The sequence below is a fragment of the Lutjanus erythropterus genome, chromosome 8, assembly GCF_056507025.1.
Source record: "Lutjanus erythropterus isolate fLutEry1 chromosome 8, fLutEry1.hap2, whole genome shotgun sequence".
NCBI lineage: Eukaryota > Metazoa > Chordata > Actinopteri > Lutjaniformes > Lutjanidae > Lutjanus > Lutjanus erythropterus.
Window position 1 is genome coordinate 10435671 of NC_139324.1, and position 20636 is coordinate 10456306.

The 20636-nt window shown below is 39.4% G+C and overlaps 1 protein-coding gene across 4 annotated transcripts in view; it reads right to left on the minus strand.

Annotated features, from left to right (window-relative positions):
• mlphb (melanophilin b) overlaps positions 1-20636 on the minus strand; it is a 59510-nt gene continuing 38874 nt past the window's right edge. For 3 of the 4 annotated variants that reach the window (XM_084723977.1, XM_084723980.1, XM_084723976.1), the window contains 8 exons: positions 19829-20067; positions 11626-11715; positions 9184-9480; positions 6957-7106; positions 6768-6836; positions 3840-3888; positions 3264-3358; positions 1-948 (listed from right to left, as the gene is read on the minus strand). In XM_084723977.1, the coding sequence (XP_084580103.1) occupies positions 922-948; positions 3264-3358; positions 3840-3888; positions 6768-6836; positions 6957-7106; positions 9184-9480; positions 11626-11715; positions 19829-20067 (1016 nt within the window). In that variant the 3' untranslated portion in view covers positions 1-921. The remainder of the gene's footprint in view (positions 949-3263; positions 3359-3839; positions 3889-6767; positions 6837-6956; positions 7107-9183; positions 9481-11625; positions 11716-19828; positions 20068-20636) is intronic. The other variant, XM_084723979.1, reaches the window with a different exon arrangement.

A 20636-nucleotide genomic window follows, 5' to 3' on the forward strand; every position in this document is an offset into this window, starting at 1 on the left:
TAATCCTAACCAAAAAGTTTTGTTGCCTAAACTTAACCAAGTAGTTTTGTTGTCTGCATATAACCCTGTAGTTTTATGTCTAAACCTTAGCAAATTAGTTTTTGTTGTCTAAACTTAACCAAGTTATTTTTCCCCTCACCCTAACCAAGTACCTTCCTTGTCTAAACCTAATCAAATAGTTGCCATTATTTTAAAAGTCTACCTAGACATTGAATATTTATTATTGCTAACTTGACCAGAGAGCCCAGCGTGTGCAAAATTGAAGCTAGACGAGTACCTACACTGTACATATAGTTTGAAGCGTAGAACCATTGACCAAGCTGCCATATTTGTTGAACTGTCAGTGAGAACGTTTTGACACCACGATATCATGTTAGACTTGCTATAATATCAAAAATCACATACATAACAATAAACTCTTTATTCTACTGATAGTAGCTTAGCCATTGTTTATGAAGACATTAAAAAATTAAAGTATTTAAAACTGATTTTTAGTTTGTTATTGCACTGCTTTTGGACTGGCTGATTAAAAACAAAAGAAAATACCACAAGATAGTTATGATTTTGTTTCCTATTTTCATTTGTACCGCATGAAGATTGTAATAAATAACTATAGATCTCAGATTACCACAGAAAAGGTTAAGTTTTTTCACATTAAGATGAAGGCACAAACTTATTGAGATGTCGGTCTAGTAAAGTTAAAGCATATCATGTGCAACTCCAACATATGCTACATATAAATATGGTATGCATCTTGCCCAATAAAATAACAATAATATCACAAGGAAACATTTTAAATATAAATGTAATCACTGCATCACAGTTGACAATTTGACAGCTTAATTTCAGTTGATTACAAACTGTTATAACAAAGGTGGTCACAAGAGAAACTGGTCAGTCACATAATGCTCAGCCTCCTCCTCATGAGTCCTGTATCATTACTGGTTTCTGCAAGAGGAGAGAGAGACAGAAACAGGCATTGATTGGCTGTTTGATTAATAATTAATCAGACATTAATTATTTCATGCTTTGATTGGGTTAATGAATTCAGTGTTAGTCACGAAATCATTCATAGCAGCTGAGACAAAAAACTATAATGTCTGCTGTTAATGACTCATGAATAATTGTGCGAGATCATGTGAGGGTTGTGAATGATCAGGCTGGTGAGAAGAAACTAACAGGAAATTGACAACAGATTTAAAGCTCATTGAAGTCTAAAAATAATCATACGTGAACAATTTGTGCTCATTGTTTCATCTTCAAATGCCACTTGTGTAGAAGAGTGTACAGAGGATGAATACTAAGCAAACAGTGATCATCAAAGATGAAAATAAGTTCTCAATTAACAGTGAACTTTAGCTGCGTCTTGGTCCTGCAGTGCTTGAGACCAGATCACAGCTCGGCTCCGAGACAAGAATCTTATTGCATTTGACTCCCACACTAATAAAAGTTTAAGAATTACAAAATGTGTCTCATTCAAAGATGAGAAGATTCTTTTTAAACAAGATACACCTGAAGTATATTGCTTGGCTGCGTCCCAAATCCTTATCATTAACTTTAAGTATTTCAATCTCAGACATCTTGGCAGTCAGACCAGATCTGTGGGATGCAAGCACACATGTTTTAAATTCTCTAACGTTTAAAACACATTTAAAGTTTTGAAAAAAGTTTAAAACACATCAGGGTATTAAAGATCACAGTAAACAGCCGTATACTTTTCATTTTCATTTTGTTTTTCCCTCAACTAATTCCGACTGTAATGGTTCTCAGTTCTTTTGGCAGGATGTGCTGCTTTGTTTAAATTCGGGCAAAACAAAACACCAAAGCATGTGTTCATAAGAATGGTTTAAGTGCTTATGTAAAAGTAAAAATACAATAATTGATACAGTCCACAAAGATTGGCCCTTATTGTTCTCTGGGATAAAGAGCTTTAAACAACTTGAATAACAGAATAAAGTTGACACATTGGCTGTACATTCTCAATAATGCAAGAATTGGACAGGGTTTATGTATTTGAAGTAAAAGAAGTAAAAGAAAATACAGTTATTTTGAACCACCACCAAGCCTGATTGGAAACCAGAAGAAGTCAAAGCCCTGTGTAACCAGTAAATGAAGAGTTCATGTCCAATCTTAAAGCTCCATTTGGAAAAACAAAAAATATCTGAAGCAATAGTGCAACATTTGGGGAAAGCTACTTATTTGCTTCATTACAAGGAGTGAGACGTTCAATACCACTCTTATTTCCATTTGTTAAATAGGAAGCTACAGCCAGCAGCCAGTTAGCTTAGGTTAGCTTAGCATAAAGACTGGAAATAGGAGGAAACAGCTGGTGCTCAGTCCAAAGGTAAAAAATCCACCTCTCTTAAGCTCACTAATTAAAATAATATGACACCACAAACTACAGCATATTATTAAGATTATCACGCCAGAGGAGAATGAACACGGCAAACTTGATCTCACATGATTTCATCGGGATGCAGATGTAAACAGTGGAGACAAACGAAGGGGGACAACCTGCTGTAGTGACGTTGATATTTTGTAGTGAGAATAAAAACTAAAGCAGAAGTTAAACGCATGTGGATAAGTGTAATAATAATGTGTTTATGTAGTAAAATCTGACAAAAAACATATTTTTTTAGCACAATGTCAATACACAATGTCAATACCTGTCAATCATGTTCATCATCATTATCAGTTATGTTTTATTGATTTACATAACCCATCAGATATAGATCAATTAAACATACTTAAAGAAATAACATCACAATAAGTGAAAATAGTGATGTAGGCACTGGCGGAGACTTTCTATTGCAGAGTTAAAAGAAACAAAATAAAAGTTGGGGGTACTTGTTGGACTATTTCTTGGATGGGATCAGTGACTTCTTGGACTTCTTAATGCGCTAATTTGTGAGCTTTAGAGGTGTCGGCCGGTGGATTTCTTTTTTTTAGATGGAGCTAGGCTTGAAAACTATTTACCTGCTGTCTCCAGCTCTCTGCTTGACACAGAGACATGAGAGTGGCATCGATCTTCTCATTCAACTCTCGTCATGAAAGTGAATAAGTCCAATTCCCAAAACTCTACCTTTACATTGAATATGTTTAAGACTGATAATACAGACTAAAGCAATTTGCTATCACATGTTCTAATATTTTCCTATAACTACTTCTGACTGTGTATATTAACTTTTTTTTCCCACATGATAGTCATATTTTGTTGGAAGTGAACTCTTCACTGCACCCAGCACCGTAGAACGGGGTCATACCGCAGAGGTAGCCCTGGTCTTGGGCTTGGCCACTGGGTTCCTCTGTGTCAGGGAGCCCCTGTAGAGGGAGTTCCTCACAAACCTGTCCACCTGGTCTGGAAACATACAGCAACTATATTGTACATCCATAGTGGCTCTCTTTTTAAACTCAGTACAGTTCAGTTGTACTATGTCATATTGTTACAAATCTAGAAGTTGAATGCTAACAATAACATTGGGAAAAGTGAATCAGAAGCATTCAGTCTTCAGATAACAGCTACTGGTCAGATACAGTACCTGAGTCCGGACTTCTCCAGTAGAGCTTCTCAGACAATTAATACCTTTAATATCCTGGAAATGTTTTGTATGACTACTAAATTCCTCAAAATATTGGGCTGTTTTTCGCGCAATATGCCTGTGGGAATTCTGCATGTACTCTGTGCATCTGATATACAGCTGGGAGAACTGATGCGGTAGTACAATAGGACGCAGTGTTCACCAGCTCACAAAACAGATCGTCGTGTTCTCTGAGTTTAACAAGGTTAAGATGTTTTGGCCCTGGGGATCATGCTCAAGGGCAGCAGTGTCGGCTCTTACTTGTGGGAAAGTTGTGGGAAAGTCTTCTCGCTTGGACCGGGATTGCAGACTAAAGGAAGAGACAGCAAAGTAAAAGAGAAAAAAAGTGAGAATGTTGGAAAATATATCTCTTATCGGGCTTTTATTGGCATGGTGGAGTGTAGACACATTTATCAGAGACAGACTTGCTGAAGAGATATAAATACACTTGATCTGAATCTAAGAGGGTGGGTCCACAGAACTGGGAGTCATATCCAAGACCATCAAGTCAAGTTGTTGAATCAACCAGTAAGACCCTGTCTCACCTGTCTAACCCTGTTCACACCTGGTATTAACATGAGTCCTGGGTAATCCGAGCACGAGTGGACAGCTCTGAGTACAAATGTGAATGCACGCAAAACACACTGAGGATGCATTGACATCTGGTTGCTTAGACCACATGAAGAGTTAGTCTGGACCACATGTGACAACATTAACACTGTGTACGCAATGTGTCCTGAGTCCATACAAAACAGCTGTCTGATTCCCATTTGGTTAGCTCTAATGCAAAAGACGTGTTTGGGCTCTCTTACCTGCCAAGACAAGTAGCAGATGTTTGTGAACACGCTGTCTGTTTCGGCTGATTTCACCACTGAACCACAATATTCCCAGGCTCCCTTAAAAAACTGAGCAATTTTGTGAGCTGCTGGACCAGGTAAATTCTTCATCAAATGCAACACACTCATGTCCTTAAGTTTGTCGGGGCATTGCTGCTCTTTCTCTGAAATGTATCTACCTGTTAGCAACTGTTTGAACACACTGTCTCTACTGATTTGACCATTTTCAGTAAGTTTATGAAAGAAGGCTTTTTCTGTTCGTAAATGTCAAATTTTACAAATACAGTAAACAGTAACCACTTTAGGCTACATTTCTATCGCCTGTGGAAGCAATTTTAAGAGTTGCAGAGTTAGTTCACTTCATAAACTTTGTGAAACACCATCTATGACAAATTCTTAGTTACTTGGGCCTTCTTGTAAATTCAGCAAATGTTCTACATTAAGTTATTCCTTCTTTGTGTAAAAATATATTGTGTCTGCTTTGTCCCAGTGTGGTGTCTGCTACTGCTGGGCTGTCATTTAAAACCAACAACATATTTGGTCTTTGCAAACAGAAATGATGTAGCTATGCGCTTTTTGCACATACACTGGAGGTCACTCGAGACCAGTTCATTTCAGAAGTAAGCAAAAGCATGCGTTTGTGTAGCTATACACAGAAAGGGTGTAAGTGTTCATTTAAGAAACAGACATTTCATTTTGAAAGACAGATGCAGCTACAGGTCAGCTGATCCTCTCTCATAAAGAAGATGGTCCAGAAACAGGTAACGTATGTAACACAAACTTAAGTCTGTGAAAAAAGCAGGTCATTTATTTCCTCACTTTGCTCACATTAAGCCTCAGCACTTGTACAACTACTAGTATAATAATATATAATATACAGCCTATAATAATATAATAATATTATATGTATTATATAATAGATCATCAATCTAATAATATCTATTGTGAGAAAGTCTGCCTCAGTCTTAACATGCAAATTAACAAGCACTGAGTCATGAGTCAGTGTTCTCATGCACAGCTGCAGCAGAGGCAGAGAAGAACAGCAGAGGAGCTAATTCAACACAGAGTTTTTCCCACACTGAAACATCTTTTTATCATGAGAGCTGCAGCCTTGGGTGCATAGTTACAGGTAACCAAGGGTTGGGAAATTGGTAGCCTAGGGCAGGAAATTTTTCATTTAATTAACACCTGAAAGTGCGATTTCCTGCAATACAGAGCCTCCAGTCATGACCAGTGAAGCTCTTTGCATTGTTACATATAAAAATATTAGTTTTCTCATTGTGTTCTGTACTTTCAGCAGTGAGTTACAGATAAATGCACTCAAAGTGTAACCATTTACTGCATACTGCTGTTAGAAAGTGAGAACAATTAGCCTGATCAGCAACTATCAGTAATCAATACAGACACACTGGTGGCAAATGTTAAAAAACACTCTTAGTAGTTTGAATTAAATTTAATCTCTCTACACTCTCCGGGGAAAATATTACACAAAACTCTCTTTAAGAAATATGATCTGTTAGCATTTCTTGTCAATACCACATCAATATAATCCATAAAGATAAACTGTATTGCCATACGAACATTGCATTTTGGATTTGGTTTCATCAACTCACTACCAACTCCTGCTTCAGTGGGAGAAGATCATGGCAGTGAGAGGCAAACAGGTTCAGAAAATTAAGATTTCTCACTAAAATAAGTAGCGGTTGGTGGATTACATATTCGCAGAATTAAACACTGACTAGTTCACCTTCTATCATATGTGTTTGCTGGTATTTGAGGAGTTTTTTGGAGCTTCCTGTTTGGTGGTTGAGAGACCATGTTTGATTTTTGTCAGAACATCAAGACAAGAAAAAGATGGACTGAAGACAGCTTGGACTGAGTTTTATGACCACCCTACCGGTGACTGATGGTGTTACATTTTGTTTCCTTTTTTCATTTTTAGCCTTGGTGTTAAACATTTTTCCTTGGCGTAGGTCAAATGTTTAAATATTCTTTGAGCAAAAAGTCGGGATGTAAATGCACATATTTGCTCCCCAAAAAATGACAGTCGGGGTGCAGCTGTATCTGTTTGCACATGTTTGACGCATGTGGAAATCCACTGCGATGCCAGCTAAGAACTGATGTACTCAGAGCTTGTGATCGGATCACCCAAGATGCATGTTAATGCCAGGTGTAAAAAGGCTAAATCTGCCCTCAGAGCAGTTCAGCCTCCAAAAAACCCAACTGTTTTGATTTTATACCATATGAAAACTATTTGATTTAAGCAACATTTTCACATTTAATCTTTCAAAGCTCAGACTCTTAAACTCTGGATTAGCCTCAAGTAAAATAAATGGAAATAAAAAGTCTTTACCCTTCTTCTTTTATCCACTGGCATGCCGGCAGCGTTCAGGGCAGCGATCCTGTTCTCTATGTAGGAGACCTTGGCATACAAAGACAGAAAGTGACTATGCACATGTCCCTTGTTTCTGTCTCATTATAACAAATCAATCATGCAAGCTAAGCTTCACTCAGTTACTTTATGTTTTTTTTTATTTATTACCTCACTCTGGGCGTTCTGGACGTCGGCAGCAGCTTGTGCTACCTTGTCCTCCAGCTCAACCAGTAAAGCTGTTGAGCCTTTGAAGCTCTCTCTTGATCCCTCCTCTAGGGGGTGCCACTTCCTCTCCAGGCTCTCTGTTGAAATGTTTGTCTACAAGAGAGATGTGAAGAAATTGTTAATTTTCCTCATCAAAAATCTGTCATGCACTTTCTTTTTTGTGGGGTTGGTGGGGCATTTTATGCCTTTATTAGAGAATCAACAGTGGAGAGACAAAATCATACTGTGTACTGTATTCAGAGGGGACCCTTATCAAGTGTTACACCACACAATGGCATGCTGGGTACAGCTTGCTCTGCATTGAGAGAAACTGTAGAAGTTTGCCATTTTATTTCGCTAAACTCAAGTGATGTAACTTTCAAATGAACACTTGTTCATGGAAAACTGGCTGTCAGCAGTGACAGTTGATTATCTCATGCTCGCTATACTGCTGAATACTAATTTTGTTTCAAACGTCCATCCTTAATTGTGTCATGGGCTTTCAATAAGTTTGCTCTTTTTGTGTGCACTTTAGCGCCTAAACCCTGGTTGACACAGCTTGCATGTGCCTGTGCTTGACTGTGCTGAAAGCTCTGTCTTTCACTGAGTTTGCAGAGGAGGTTTGAAGACAAGAAAACAGCTGTATTCAGGAGGCAATCACAGATTTTTTTCCCAATCATTCGAGAGAGAGGAAGGGAGAGAGAGGAAAAAGAGAAGAATCCTGCACCCTTATCCATTTTTTTTCGTTTTTTTTTTTTTAGCATATTCTACAGATATAGAAAATGAAACTGTAGTGAGAGGTTTCATGTTGTTAGTAAAATCAGCTTAGGATTCAAGCAGTGTTGAGTGTGATGTTGTTTGGATGAGTTTTTCCTAAAGCTGAAAGCTGCAGCAGTCAGAGCCAAACAACTGGCCCTTTCTGAGCAGGCATTGCACTAGTTAACACAAAGGTCTTAATATTTATTATATGTACTGGAACAATCACTCTTCCATAAACACAATATCCTGTAGCGGCAAGTTGTCAGTCACAGCTTACTATAGTCAATGAAGCAGATAAAGCTATTTGGTTTGAAGCATTGACATAAATAAAAGATGGACAGCGCGGCTCCACTTCCTCCCACTGCACAACACTAAAGCCAAAATATCTTGGATACAAATGCTGCCATCCCGCCAACGCAGCTCAGCTGTCAATCATTGCATGAAACCTGTGTGTATATCATCAAATAACTCATTAAAACCAAACTGATCAGAAAAATGAAAACTTGACCAAACATCAGCATGATAAGAACAACCTAAAATGACATTGACCATCTAGGGTAAAAAAAAACGTACTTCATTGTACATGTACTTTAATGTTTTAGTTTGGCTCGAGTTCTACTTTTTAAAATTGGGGAGGTTGGATTTATGAACTGTACCGCAGCCCGCCACTAGGGGTCAACTGAGATCTTTGGCTTCACTTTTGGGGAGCTCTCATGTTGTCCATTTCTATAGACTACCCAGGAAAAGTAGTTGCTACCTTGGTAGTGGCTAATGGGGATCCAAATAAATTTAAAAGAAATTTAATAACAAAAAAAAAAAAAAAAAAAAAGAAAAAAAGAACAGAAAACATGTTGACCTTTGCCCCTTCAGTCCTAAAGGAAACAAGTTTGAGCTTAATCAGGTATCAGGTTCTCAGAGGAGTGTGTTCCTGCTTTTACAAGCTAGTGTTATGTGATAGCTCAAATCCTTGAGAGAGGGTATGCAGTTTGAACAGGCCAGGAGATGCAAACAAAAAACACACCCGAGCTCTGTACTGCTGTTACTTTAAAGGGAAAGAAATGCCAGTGAAAACAGCTCAGGCAACTTAGCACAGCAGCTAAGAAGGAACTATTTTTCTAGTCAATTCTGCATTTCAGAAAATCTGGGAGAGACGGTTGCAAAGAAAAAATAAACGCCAAGGCTGAGTGACTTGATTTATGACTACACTATGTGCTTGAACTGGATTCCAGAAGAGGTGGTATGGAATTTCATGAGCCAGGCTGTTTTTTAAAGAGCAAAATGTTCAAGAATCCAGATGTGCAGAATGCATGTTTCAAATGAACTTTCTGGCATTAAGTAAAGTGTAAATCTGAGTAAAAATGCTTATGTGTGACTACAGAATTTTATTTCCTTCTGCTTCTCCTCCTCGCTCATTTCATTCTGTCACAGATACCTTCTCAGAGTCAGTCTGCTGATGTGGCTCCTCCTCCAGTCTGGACACAATGATGCTGGATCTGGATGTGGGTCTGGTAGGCAGCCTGGAAGGCTTAGCATCCCCGTCTGGGCTCCTCCATGCTGGGATGTCTTGGGAGGACTGTGCAGTCCTGCTGGACTCGTCCTCATCAGAGGACAGGCTGTGGTCGCTGATGTTGTCTGTCATCTCGTGCAGCCTCTGTCTCAGTTGCTGCTCCTCTAAGTCCACCTCCTCCCACTGAGGAAGAGGAGAGGTGCTGCTTGGAGTCGGAGGAGCCTGGGTGTTTTGTCAGAACAGAGCAAAGAACATGTGGCCGTGAGAAACGATCTGTCTTTATACTGCGAATCTTTGATCGCCTTAAAATGATTTAATGATTTAAAATGTATTGGCTGAGTGAAAGCAGGTGGCGTGTTGCCTCAGTGGTTCAGCGCTGAAAGACAAACAGCTCAGATGGTTCTGGTAGCCTAGGACACTGGAGACTAATGTATTTTGTGAAGAGTTCCTGAAAGCTAACTCAGTAGAGATTAAGTTTTTCAACGAGCTAACCACAGAGTTAGATTAATTAGCTATGTAGCTATGCAGTAATTTCAGCTGATGAAATTGATGCCCACTGGCTAAAACGAGTCAGCTTTTGTTCAACTTCTACACAAAATCAAAGTCGCATTGTTTCAGCGATTGCTACAATTTATAACCACTGTCACTGATGTAAACTGCATATGTGCAGGAACTAGCAGGTGGAGAAGACAGATAGATGGATTATACAACACATGGATGCATGACGGCACGTGAAACTTTCCTGTTACCATAGTGACATTAACACAGATGTGTTGTGTGCAGACTCTGCTCTGACAAAACCAGCAAGACATGCGCTGTATGCAAATTGATTTAAGCTGTGGCTTGCCACAAGAAAGAGGAAAAGCATGAGTCTCTTTAACGTTGCTCACATTTGAAGTTGAATAGACACTAATTATCAGGGCGAGCTGAAGTCCTTTGCTCATTTACGGTTTGCTGTTTTTGTGGGTTGCCATTTTATTTGGTGAGATTGGTCTGGATTTCAGAGCTCACGTTCCAATTAAAAACACCAAACCCACATGAGATATCGCTGTTGATGAAAGGATGGTTGCTGCCCTAAGTGAAAGACTTTAAGCATCTTGGGATCTTCATGCTTCATGAGGCTGGCTTCATGAGGCTGGCTCCAACAATAAGTCAATCCCCAAGGGCCCCCATGTTAAAATGCCCAAATCTACAGCAGAAATAATCAATCTACAGCCTGGTGCAAAAAATGGTTTTGGTCTCTACAGCTAATTTCCCTGTTCATGACAACTGTACAGGGGCTGAATTTTAAATTATGTTAAATCCATTTTCACTGTAGTGCCTGCTACATGTGACAATAAAGTTTTCTTGATCTTATTAAGGCTTAAAGTTATGCATAATTTAGGGCATTCCTGCTTTGAGTAACAGGTGGGTACCGTCTCAGAAGGTTAGCCACTAGGTAACCACTTCTTTTGGCCGCTTCAGCTCCACTCATGCTCCACCTCTTTGCCCATAAGCTGGGAGTTACCTGAGTCAAGATGCCAACATGGCAACAGCCAGACTCACCACATTGAGAGCTTCAAAACTGCTCTTCAGAAACCCATGGGTGACAACATCCATCTACTTATTATACCGTCTGTGCTTTGAGGCTCACATTATATATTTATATTTTATTATTTTAGAAACAATGCCCTTAAAGAGACCAAAACTAATAATAATAATTTTTCTTTAATACTCCTAACAGCTATACTAATAAATATCCCTGTTAACTCTTCACCAACTTCAACTTCCTGGCAACAGAAACAAGAACAAAGAACAAAAAACAAAGTACTGAGCAGACCATCACACACATGGTGTCAGTGCACATATCTCCTTTTTCTACATAGGAACTACAGCCAAATCCCCTGCATACTTATGGAAACATGGCAGTCACACAGGGGTCATTCCAGTATAGTCTGTGAAGGAACGGCCAAATCCCAGTATATATCCCCCTCTGTTTCCCCTCTGCTCACACAGACTTTAATTAACATCAGATGTGAGAGCACAAACGACGTGAATGCAGGAGGGAAGTGCTGTCTGAGGAATGGGACAGGGCTTTGTTACATCACATGCTGCTTGGCAACATGTGTTTCTGTGGCCAGTAAAGATTCATATGTAGCTTCTCACTCAGTATGTTCATACTTCATGTCACAGCTGAAAACAAAGACACAGGCCCTGTTGCTATGGCTACATACTGTACATGCTCTGTTTTTGGTTTAAAATTTGAGTCTCCTCCTCATGTAATCCCCAAAAGCCTCCTTCTGCAACATCTGGGCTGAGGTTTTAATGATAATGTTAATGATGAGGATAATTATTTTGCAGCTGTGATGTGTGATTTAACGGGTTTACCTGGTCGTATGTCGAGGTGACCTTCTGCTCTAAGTGGTTCAGGAGGGACTCGATGGCTGACATGCGCCTGTCCAGGTCGGTGATCTGATTCTGGAACAGGACGGAGAGAGTCAGAGAGGCCACAGTCAGATGATGAAGACAAGAATCATGTTAGCACATCGATTTCAGAACTGAAGCACAGAAAAATGATAGCATTAGAGGGATAGTTCAGATTCTTTTTGAGTGGGGTTGTGTAAGGTACTTATCCATAGTCAGTCTATTACCTTCAGTAGATGGCTGTTGATGCAACCCCAGTTTGGAGCGTGGAAGTGTACGATGTATTTTGGATGTTTTCACCGCTTTACCCTGCTGTGAGACAGCCTTTTCTGATGTGAAAATGCTGTTATATAAGCCAGATATTGCTCTCTCCGAAGCTGCTGGTCTGCTTTGGCAAAAACATTAATTTTACCTCACAGAACACAGGACTTGTTGGTCTACTGCTGCCTTGATTTGTTAGTGATTTGTTTTTGTGTTGTTGTGTGACTTCACTGAATTTGAACTACACCCTACAACACCATAGTCACCCAATAACACCAACCGATCTAATCATCTGAGTTGTTGGTAAACTAGCAACTCTTTGTGTTTTGCAAGGTGAAATGACAAAAAGGAGTCTGTCAGATGGTAAGGTAAAGCAGTGAAAATATTTTAAATATAGCATGCACTTAAACTGATATTGATTTTTTTTTTAAGTGGCTAAAATACATTATCTTACTGATCCTGTCCACAGCAGTATGTTTCTTAGCTTCCTACACTGGTTCTCTATGGATAAATGCCTCATTCAACCCAACTTCAAATAATCCAACCGATCTTTTTAAACAACATAAATAGCTTCTTCAAAACAAGATTTACAGTACAGTTCACATGGCACTGTTGAAATCCCCTCTGTAACAGCATTTCATATGATACCAATTTCACTCAGACTGAACAAATCAAATGACAAACTGTCACAAAAATAGGTCTTTCAAATACAGACGCTGTTCAATCTATTACGCTCGTGACGCACTTTCACATGGTCTCATCAGGGTCTGAGCTCTGAGCCAAATCACCTCATCCCCAAATCTAATTTCAAATTAACTGAGAGGGTCCTCGCTAAAATGACCCGAATGACGCCACAATAATTCTTGATGAAACAAAAAAATACATCTTCTATTGATGATACTGTGTATTGTTTATTTTTTCTTCTGCACATGTGATATAACAGTAATTCCCTTGGATAATGGTCCTAATACATTGAGACCCTTTTTCCTCAGGGGTTCAGAAAGAGTACAGTACAGAAAGACTGAAATCAGGAAGTCAGGCAGACAGTCTTCAGACATGTCTTTGATGTGAAATAGACTTTCTCTCCCTGAGTTATGCCTCTCAGACAATACTTCCTCTGTATGTCAAAGTCCTGCCTTCTTCATTCATAAAATTCCCTGACCTAAAACATGACTATTCCAAACCTTATACACCTATAACCTAAACACAGTCCTGAATTTTCCTCCAGGGATTAATAAAAATGTATCTTATCTTATAATGATTTATTCAGTAGACTGTGTTGGGAGCAGTACACAGCAGAATGGGAATCAGTGGTGCCTAGAAGGCGTATTTACTGTTTTAAACATAAGCCCCTGAAAAGGGACATTTCACCCCAAAATCAAAAATAGAAATGGTAGAAAAGAAAGTAGTTCTACTAGATTTCCTGCAGACAGAAAGTAGTTCCTTCAGGAAACTGCTCACAACAAGGTCTGTGCATTATCTTGAGTAACAGTGTCACAATTTTTGGAAGGAGACACTGGTTTTGAAAATTTTAAATGTATTTTTTGGTGATTTGAAGCACCACAAGCCGAGTGCCATTTAGTTCTACTATGCTGGAGAGAAGGCAGCCATCTCTATAGCTGATATTTAAAAAACGCTGCAACTCACACCAAAGAATCTAGATGGATAAACAGCACCACAGGCCAGGGGAAAAATATGTATTTTTGATTTTGGAATGAACAGTCCCTTTAAGCCTTTTTTGTTACTGTGATCGGCACAACTTCAACATTTCCTGATTGTATATCACAAGTTTAAAGGCCCTAAAAACTTATTTTCCTACTCAGCTTCTTACTAAATACATGGACACACAATTTTCTGCTAAAATTAGAACTGATTCAGCTGTTCCACATGGAGCATTTCTGTTTTTCTTTTTTTCTCTCCATTATCTTCTCAGTGGTTTGAAGTGGGTGTGGCTCCGTTAGGAAAAGGTGATGTCATCTGCTTCCATAAACCAATAAGACTTTAGCCAAATTAGATAAATCAAAATTTGATGACACTTGTGGGGTTGTTTACTTATGTTTCCAGGCCACTGTTTATAAAACCTCATCCAACCCCACCAACACAGTCCCAATGGGGGATGTGGGACAACTCAGATTAGCTGAGTTCTTCAGTCTAAACTCTCATACTCTCATACTTGGTAGCCAAATGGTTCCACGTCACATCCCCTGTTCTCTCAATGTTTCCTGCCCATTTCTTCACTGTCTAACCAGCCAAAAAGTGGTGAAAATTACAACCACAAAAATCTAATTTCCCTAAATGTATAACTGATTGTTACAGATTTAAAGCAATAGTTCACCCAAAAATGAAATTTCACTCAATATCTACTCACCCCTGTGCTGATGTGAGGATGGATGAAGATCTCCAGTTCACAAAACACTTCCGGAGTTTCAGCGGAAAACAGCGTTGCAACCAAATCCAGTACAACTGAAGTGAATGGTAACCAGTTTTAAAATGTAAAAAAAGAACACAAAAAAACAGAAAATGTCTTCATACTGCTTGTGTGGTGTAATCCAAGTGTCTGTAAGCTGCGACATTAAAATTTGACCCAAAAAGACACCATTTACACCATGTTTTTAGCCTAAATGTCGACACTAGCCTCTCAGACTGGATCCGCGTGCATGCGCCTGAAGCGGGTACATAAGCTCTCGCCCAAGCGGTGTGACACGAGATATATGAGATCTCGCGATACCTTCACATCTGTGTTTACATGCTACCTGGAAGCGACTCAGACAACAGAGAGAGATCTGCTCAGAAATAATGACTTATGTGCAGAGTTGACTTTGCAAACTTTCAACAAAGAAGAAAATGTCCGAGGACTTCGACAGAGAAGAGGAACATCGTTTCTTTGCTGCAGCTGTGCCTATTGGGCGAGAGCCTGTGTACCCGCTTCAGACGTGTGCACACGGATCCAGTCTGAGAGGCTACAGTTGACATTTAGGCTAAAAACATGGTGTAAATGGGGTCTTTTTGGGTCAAATTTTAATGTTGCAGCTTATGGACACTTGGATTACACCACACGAGCAGTATGGAGACATTTTGTGGGGGGGTTTTGTGTTCTCTTTTTTTAGATTTTAAAACTGGTCACCATTCACTTCAGTTGTACTGGATTTGGCTGCAATGCTGTTTTCTGCTGAAGCTCCGAGAGTGTTTTGTGAACTGGAGATCTTCACCCATCCTCACATCAGCACAGGGGTGAATAGATATTGAGTGAAATTTCATTTTTGGGTGAACTATCGCTTTAATGTTACAGATAAATACATCTAATTGGAAACCAAGTGTTCAGGGGCTATTAAAATAACATCGACTTACTACAGAATGTTTTTTGATTTATGTGGTTACATATGTTTGGAATTATTTGGAAGAGCAGTAAAGCACTTATGCATTTTCTGTCCCGAAATATGCACAGAAAAACTCACAATATGCCTATGCTAATATTATAATCATTAAAACGTCTGCAAATTAAGGAAACAAAGAGGTCCGGCAGCTCAGCAAAGGCCATTGTTATTGTTTAGAAACCAATGCCAATGCCTGACGCATATGTTATAAATCACACTAGACTACGGTTGCCACCTTCAGTGTGGAAAAATAAGGGACACCTTGCCATCGGCCCCATGCCCGGGGACACAAATCAAGCATACTGTAAAATAAAACGGTATAAATGTATCAGGATGAATGATATTTGTGATGAATTTAATAACTTGTAATGTTAAAACCTGCAAGTGGGGGTCTAGGGGTCCTCCACCATGAAATTTTGAGTGTTAGACACTTAATTTCCTGCATTCTGTGAATTGTTATGCACCAGTTTGTGCTTTTTATGCGCCAACTTCAAAGTCTTCTACTGCTCTCAACATGAATGTAAAGCAAATAAAGTGTCAATAAGACTGTCAGTAAGAGTAAAGCGTCATCAAATACATCAACTATATAAGGATATAGGATTAAAACATCAGATCATGGGCATGAGCAAAATGTTTGTTTGGTCCACCAAAATTCTGCATTCTGCACCCTCTGCCCTTGCATAGCTTAGATGTGAAACTTTTGGTTTTATTATCTCATGTCATGTGTGCATTAATATACGTGACAAACTGCATCCCTTAGTCATTCAGTGGTGGGGATAAGGTATTTTATTTACCAATACAGGACAATCCCCTATTATATAGGACTGGTGAAAGGCCTACACTGGAAACTGATGTTGTGTTACACATCGTGCCTGTTGCACTCTAAAAACACTGGTATGCCATCTAAAATCAAACAAGGGGGCAGTGTCATGCTGGTATTGTTTGGCTCGATAAATCACTGGTCTTCTTTCGGCAGTATTGCAGGACGCATTCAGGCACAGACTTGAATATAGGTCATTGGTGTTTTTGTGGGGTTCAAAGCCAGAACAAAAGAAAGAAAAGAACTTTTAGCATGATAAGGCTTCGTTTACCTGTGAACAGAACAAGTAGAAGAAGAAGCAAGAAGAAGAAGAAGAAGCATATCTGTTCACATCCTTTGTAGGAGGTCAGTCCAAAATCTCCTGTAGGTGTTCAGTTGGGTTGAGACCTGGTGACTGTGGAGGCCATAGTGTATGATGATGATTCACATCAGCATTTTTATACTTATTTATTCAGCCTTGTCCTTTAATTTTTCAGTTCTCTGTATATTAAAAATGTAACTTTGCTCTGCACCATTTTTGCTCCACATGTACCCTGAGCCTGCACAGAGTCTGCGCTTGTTGACTCATCCTGATGTCTTGCTCCACAAACATGATCGAATTAGACACGTCACTTGACTTCCAACCCCGCTCTGCGGCTTGAGTCCAAATCAGAATCAAACCATCAGAAAGCGACACCCGCATGCTCCCGATGAGTCACTGGTGTCTGAGTGAGCTCGGACCTCGCAGCCAATCAGAATTAACACGGCTGGTTTTGATGTCTGACAGGCATGTCTGGCCTGTTGTGTCTCCCAGTGAGAGACAAATTTGCCATGATACGGGATATCAAAGGAGGTGATCACAGCACAGCCAGGTGGGACTGATAACACCGGGCCTTTGTTTTTGTCATGGCTGCCTTCCAGAAGAAAGCTTAATCTCTTCTTTTGTCCTCATATTCTTTATCTTTAATAGCCACAAAGAACATCTTCTGATTCAGATAATCCGAGTTATACCTCAATAATTAAACATTAAGTTCCACAGTGTGTCTGAATCAACTCACAGACACATGAACTCAGTCCTGGAGGGCGCACAAGGACACATGTCGACTCATTGATTTGTGGCACCAGTAAGAAAAGCAGCCCAAACTAATGGTAAACAAAGTCTGTTTTTTATCTGCTTCCCATGAACAGTTGTTGTGATCCTTTCCAGGGACTGACTTGTATGCTAACACATAAATAGACACTGATGTAATGTATGTAACTTCCCTCTGATCTCGCAGCTGTCTCCCCTACATCACTCAATGTGTCAGCCTCATGAACTTGTGTGCGAGTTGCAACATTCGCTGCTAATAAGAACTGGAGTTAGCTGTTGTCTTTTCAGAAATGTGAAAACACAATTAATTATTGTGCAGATCATATCGTATACTCAGTTTTGTGCCAAGCTATTTCCTTTTCTCACAGCCTAAACAGGAAAAGATGAAGTTTATAACTTTTAAAAGTTTTGTTTACAGTCTTCTCTTTCTCTTTATTGTTCATTTTAATGAAGCAATTTCCTTCCCAGCACTCCAGGCTTCTCTTTGTCCTTTCTTCCCCTGAACAAAATGCCAGGTAAAACAAAATATCTTTAAAAAAAAGTCAACTTTTAAACAAATATTAAAATTGGTTTTAAGGTCTCTTGATCGAAAATCTTGGTGTCAAAACTGTGCCAAGGAAAATAAATCTTGAGCAATAAACTTTTATATGCCCTCATTAAAAGCCATATGGGTTGTGTACGTATTTTACATTAATAAAGTTGATTGATATCAGACAGAATCTCTGTGTGATGATGGGAGTGGATTGTGTAACGAGGTTGAACATTGTGAACTATGAATGTCACATCTCTAATTCCCAACATGTGTATGTGTTAATGGGGGCGTTACCACAAAATTTGCTTTGATCCCATGTAAGTAATACCGCTAATATCGATACTGATATTGATAGTCTTTATTAGTAAAAGTAGCTAATGTGTCATGATTTATGAGCTGAATGCAATAGTCATGGGTTACTTCAGGAAATACTTTAATAATTTGTCAAACACGGTCATTTCCTCTTTCCTCCCCAATGTTAAAACAAAAGACAGTTTGTGATGATAAATAAATGTTTATTGTGCAGTTTCACTTTCCCTCCCTCACTCACTACTGCCACACTGCTGTGTATGCCCTACATATACTATTATGCTTTCACATACTCATAGATATTTATACTACTGTCGATGCTGTATGTATCTTACCTATAGTATATACAACTTGTACACCTCACACTTGCATTATATATTTTATAACTATACCTGCACTGTCTTCAGTAACTGCTTAACATATTTATATTATATAATATTGTCAAAGACCTCAACTTATCAATGAATATTAATACTGAATATTTGAACTGCTTTCAATACTCTTTTTTCGCAGTATTGATACTTTGGTACCAGGTGCACTTTCTCACTCTCACTTACCCTCAGTGTTGTAAATCTCCCGTGTGTTGTGATTGGCTGTTGGAAACCTCTCCGATGCTGTGATTAGCCGTTGCAAAACCCACTTTTGCTGTGACTGGCTGTTGTAAAATCCCCCTATGTTCTAACTGACTATTGGAAAACTCCCTGTGCTGTGATTGGCTGTCCTAAAGTCCCCCTGTGCTGTGATTGGGTGGTGTAAAAATCTCCCTGTGCTTTGATTGGCTGTTGTAAAAAAATGTCACTGTGCTGTGATTGGCTATTGTAAAACCCAAATTTCACGTGACTAGCTGTTGCCCCCCTGCTGTAACTGGCTGTTGCAAAAATCACCTGTGCTGCAATTGGCTGCTGTAATATCCCCATGTCTTGTGATTGGCTGCTGGGAAAACCCTCCTGTGCTATGACTGACTGTCGTAAAAACCACTTGTTTTATGATTGGCTCTTGTAAAACTCCCTCATGTTGTGACTAGTGTTGTCAAGAATATCAATATATTGGAAGGGGACTGATATCCTCTGTATATAGGCCACACACTCTACCAGCTGAGATCCTCACTCTCTTTTCTCTTTGATAGTGAGTTAACACACACGGCTGCAGTGCCTATATACTCATCGTCCCATTTATTGTTTCCTCATTAAATTCATACAGTTAGGTGAACCCAGGGTGCTTGGTTACAATACCATTACACTATTCGATGCATCTTAAAGAAAAAACTGAGAGTAATATTTTACGACAATTCTTTGTAAATCACAGCTGGTTGCATCTGGCGGCTGTGGTGACATTGCCATAGGTGCCTCAACATCTGTTTCCTGGCAGAGTTGTTCTGGTTCTGTATCTTATATAACACTGTATAACACTGTGTGCACATTACTCTACACTTAACTGCCTTTTGCACTTCTGGTTAGACTGCCTTTTTGTGGTGCTTGTACTCTGCATTGACAATAAAGTTGAATTTAATCTAATTTAAAGAGGTGATTGCTGTGCAACTGCACACAACAGTGGCAGAGAAAAAAGAATAAACCCACTAAAAAGAATGTTCATGCGTTCATGAGATGGATCCACTATTCTGGCATTTGAAGATTTAGTATTGGTATTATTCATATTTTGGGGATTGATCCACCCCTGGTGTGGATTGCAAGCAAAATATATAACAAGACCTTTCTCAAACCTACTGTTTTACAAGATGAAAAACATAAAAACTGGATTTTCTGTGATGATTTAAAGACATTAATATGAATGATATTACAGACCTGTGGTGGAGGGTTCGTTGAGTTCAGGCTCTCCTGGGAGGTGTGGCTGAAGGGGCCCAGATGAGACTGGTAGAGAGGGTAGGCCTGGCCGTGGACATCCTCCCCCTCTGAGTCATCGGGGCCGGGCAGATAAATGCTGCTGCTGCACCGGGGGCCCCAGGCGCTCCCACTGCCACCTGAGGAGTAGCTGAGCCGGGACAAGGAGCGAGATGGAATAGTTCGATTGTCTGCAAGGTCATCTGGAGGAAAAACAAGAGCATAGAACAAGGGCAGTACGTGCAATGAGAAATACATTACATGCAAGAAGTTAGTTTTCATTGATTATTGCCCTCATATGACCCATCCATTTTTTTCCCATTGTCCCATTTTTCATTTGTCTAATTTAACTTCTAGTTACAATTGCCAGACGTCGTAAATACCAGCCCGGTTTCGTAGCATTTTGTGAAATAGTCACAAACTTTAATCTAGAAATTTATGTACATGGATACTTTTACACGACAGTCAGCATTACTTTTAAAGTAATAAAGGGTGTAGAGAGCAGGTCAGTGCGGATGGGTGGGTCAAACACAGGACTTTCACCCAGGACACCAGGTTCATGTGTGGCACCAATAGTAACTGTTGATTGTAAACCTAACAAAGTAGTATTGGTGCCTAAACCTAACCAAGACCTTTACTTGAAAGTGTAATCAGATGTTGCATATTTATTATTGCTAACTTGGCTGCAGATTAAGAACAACAGTGGAGTGGAACAGTGTGTGAAGCTCTGTGCTAAAAAGTGTAACTGTGTGCCTTGTTTAAGGAAACTGTC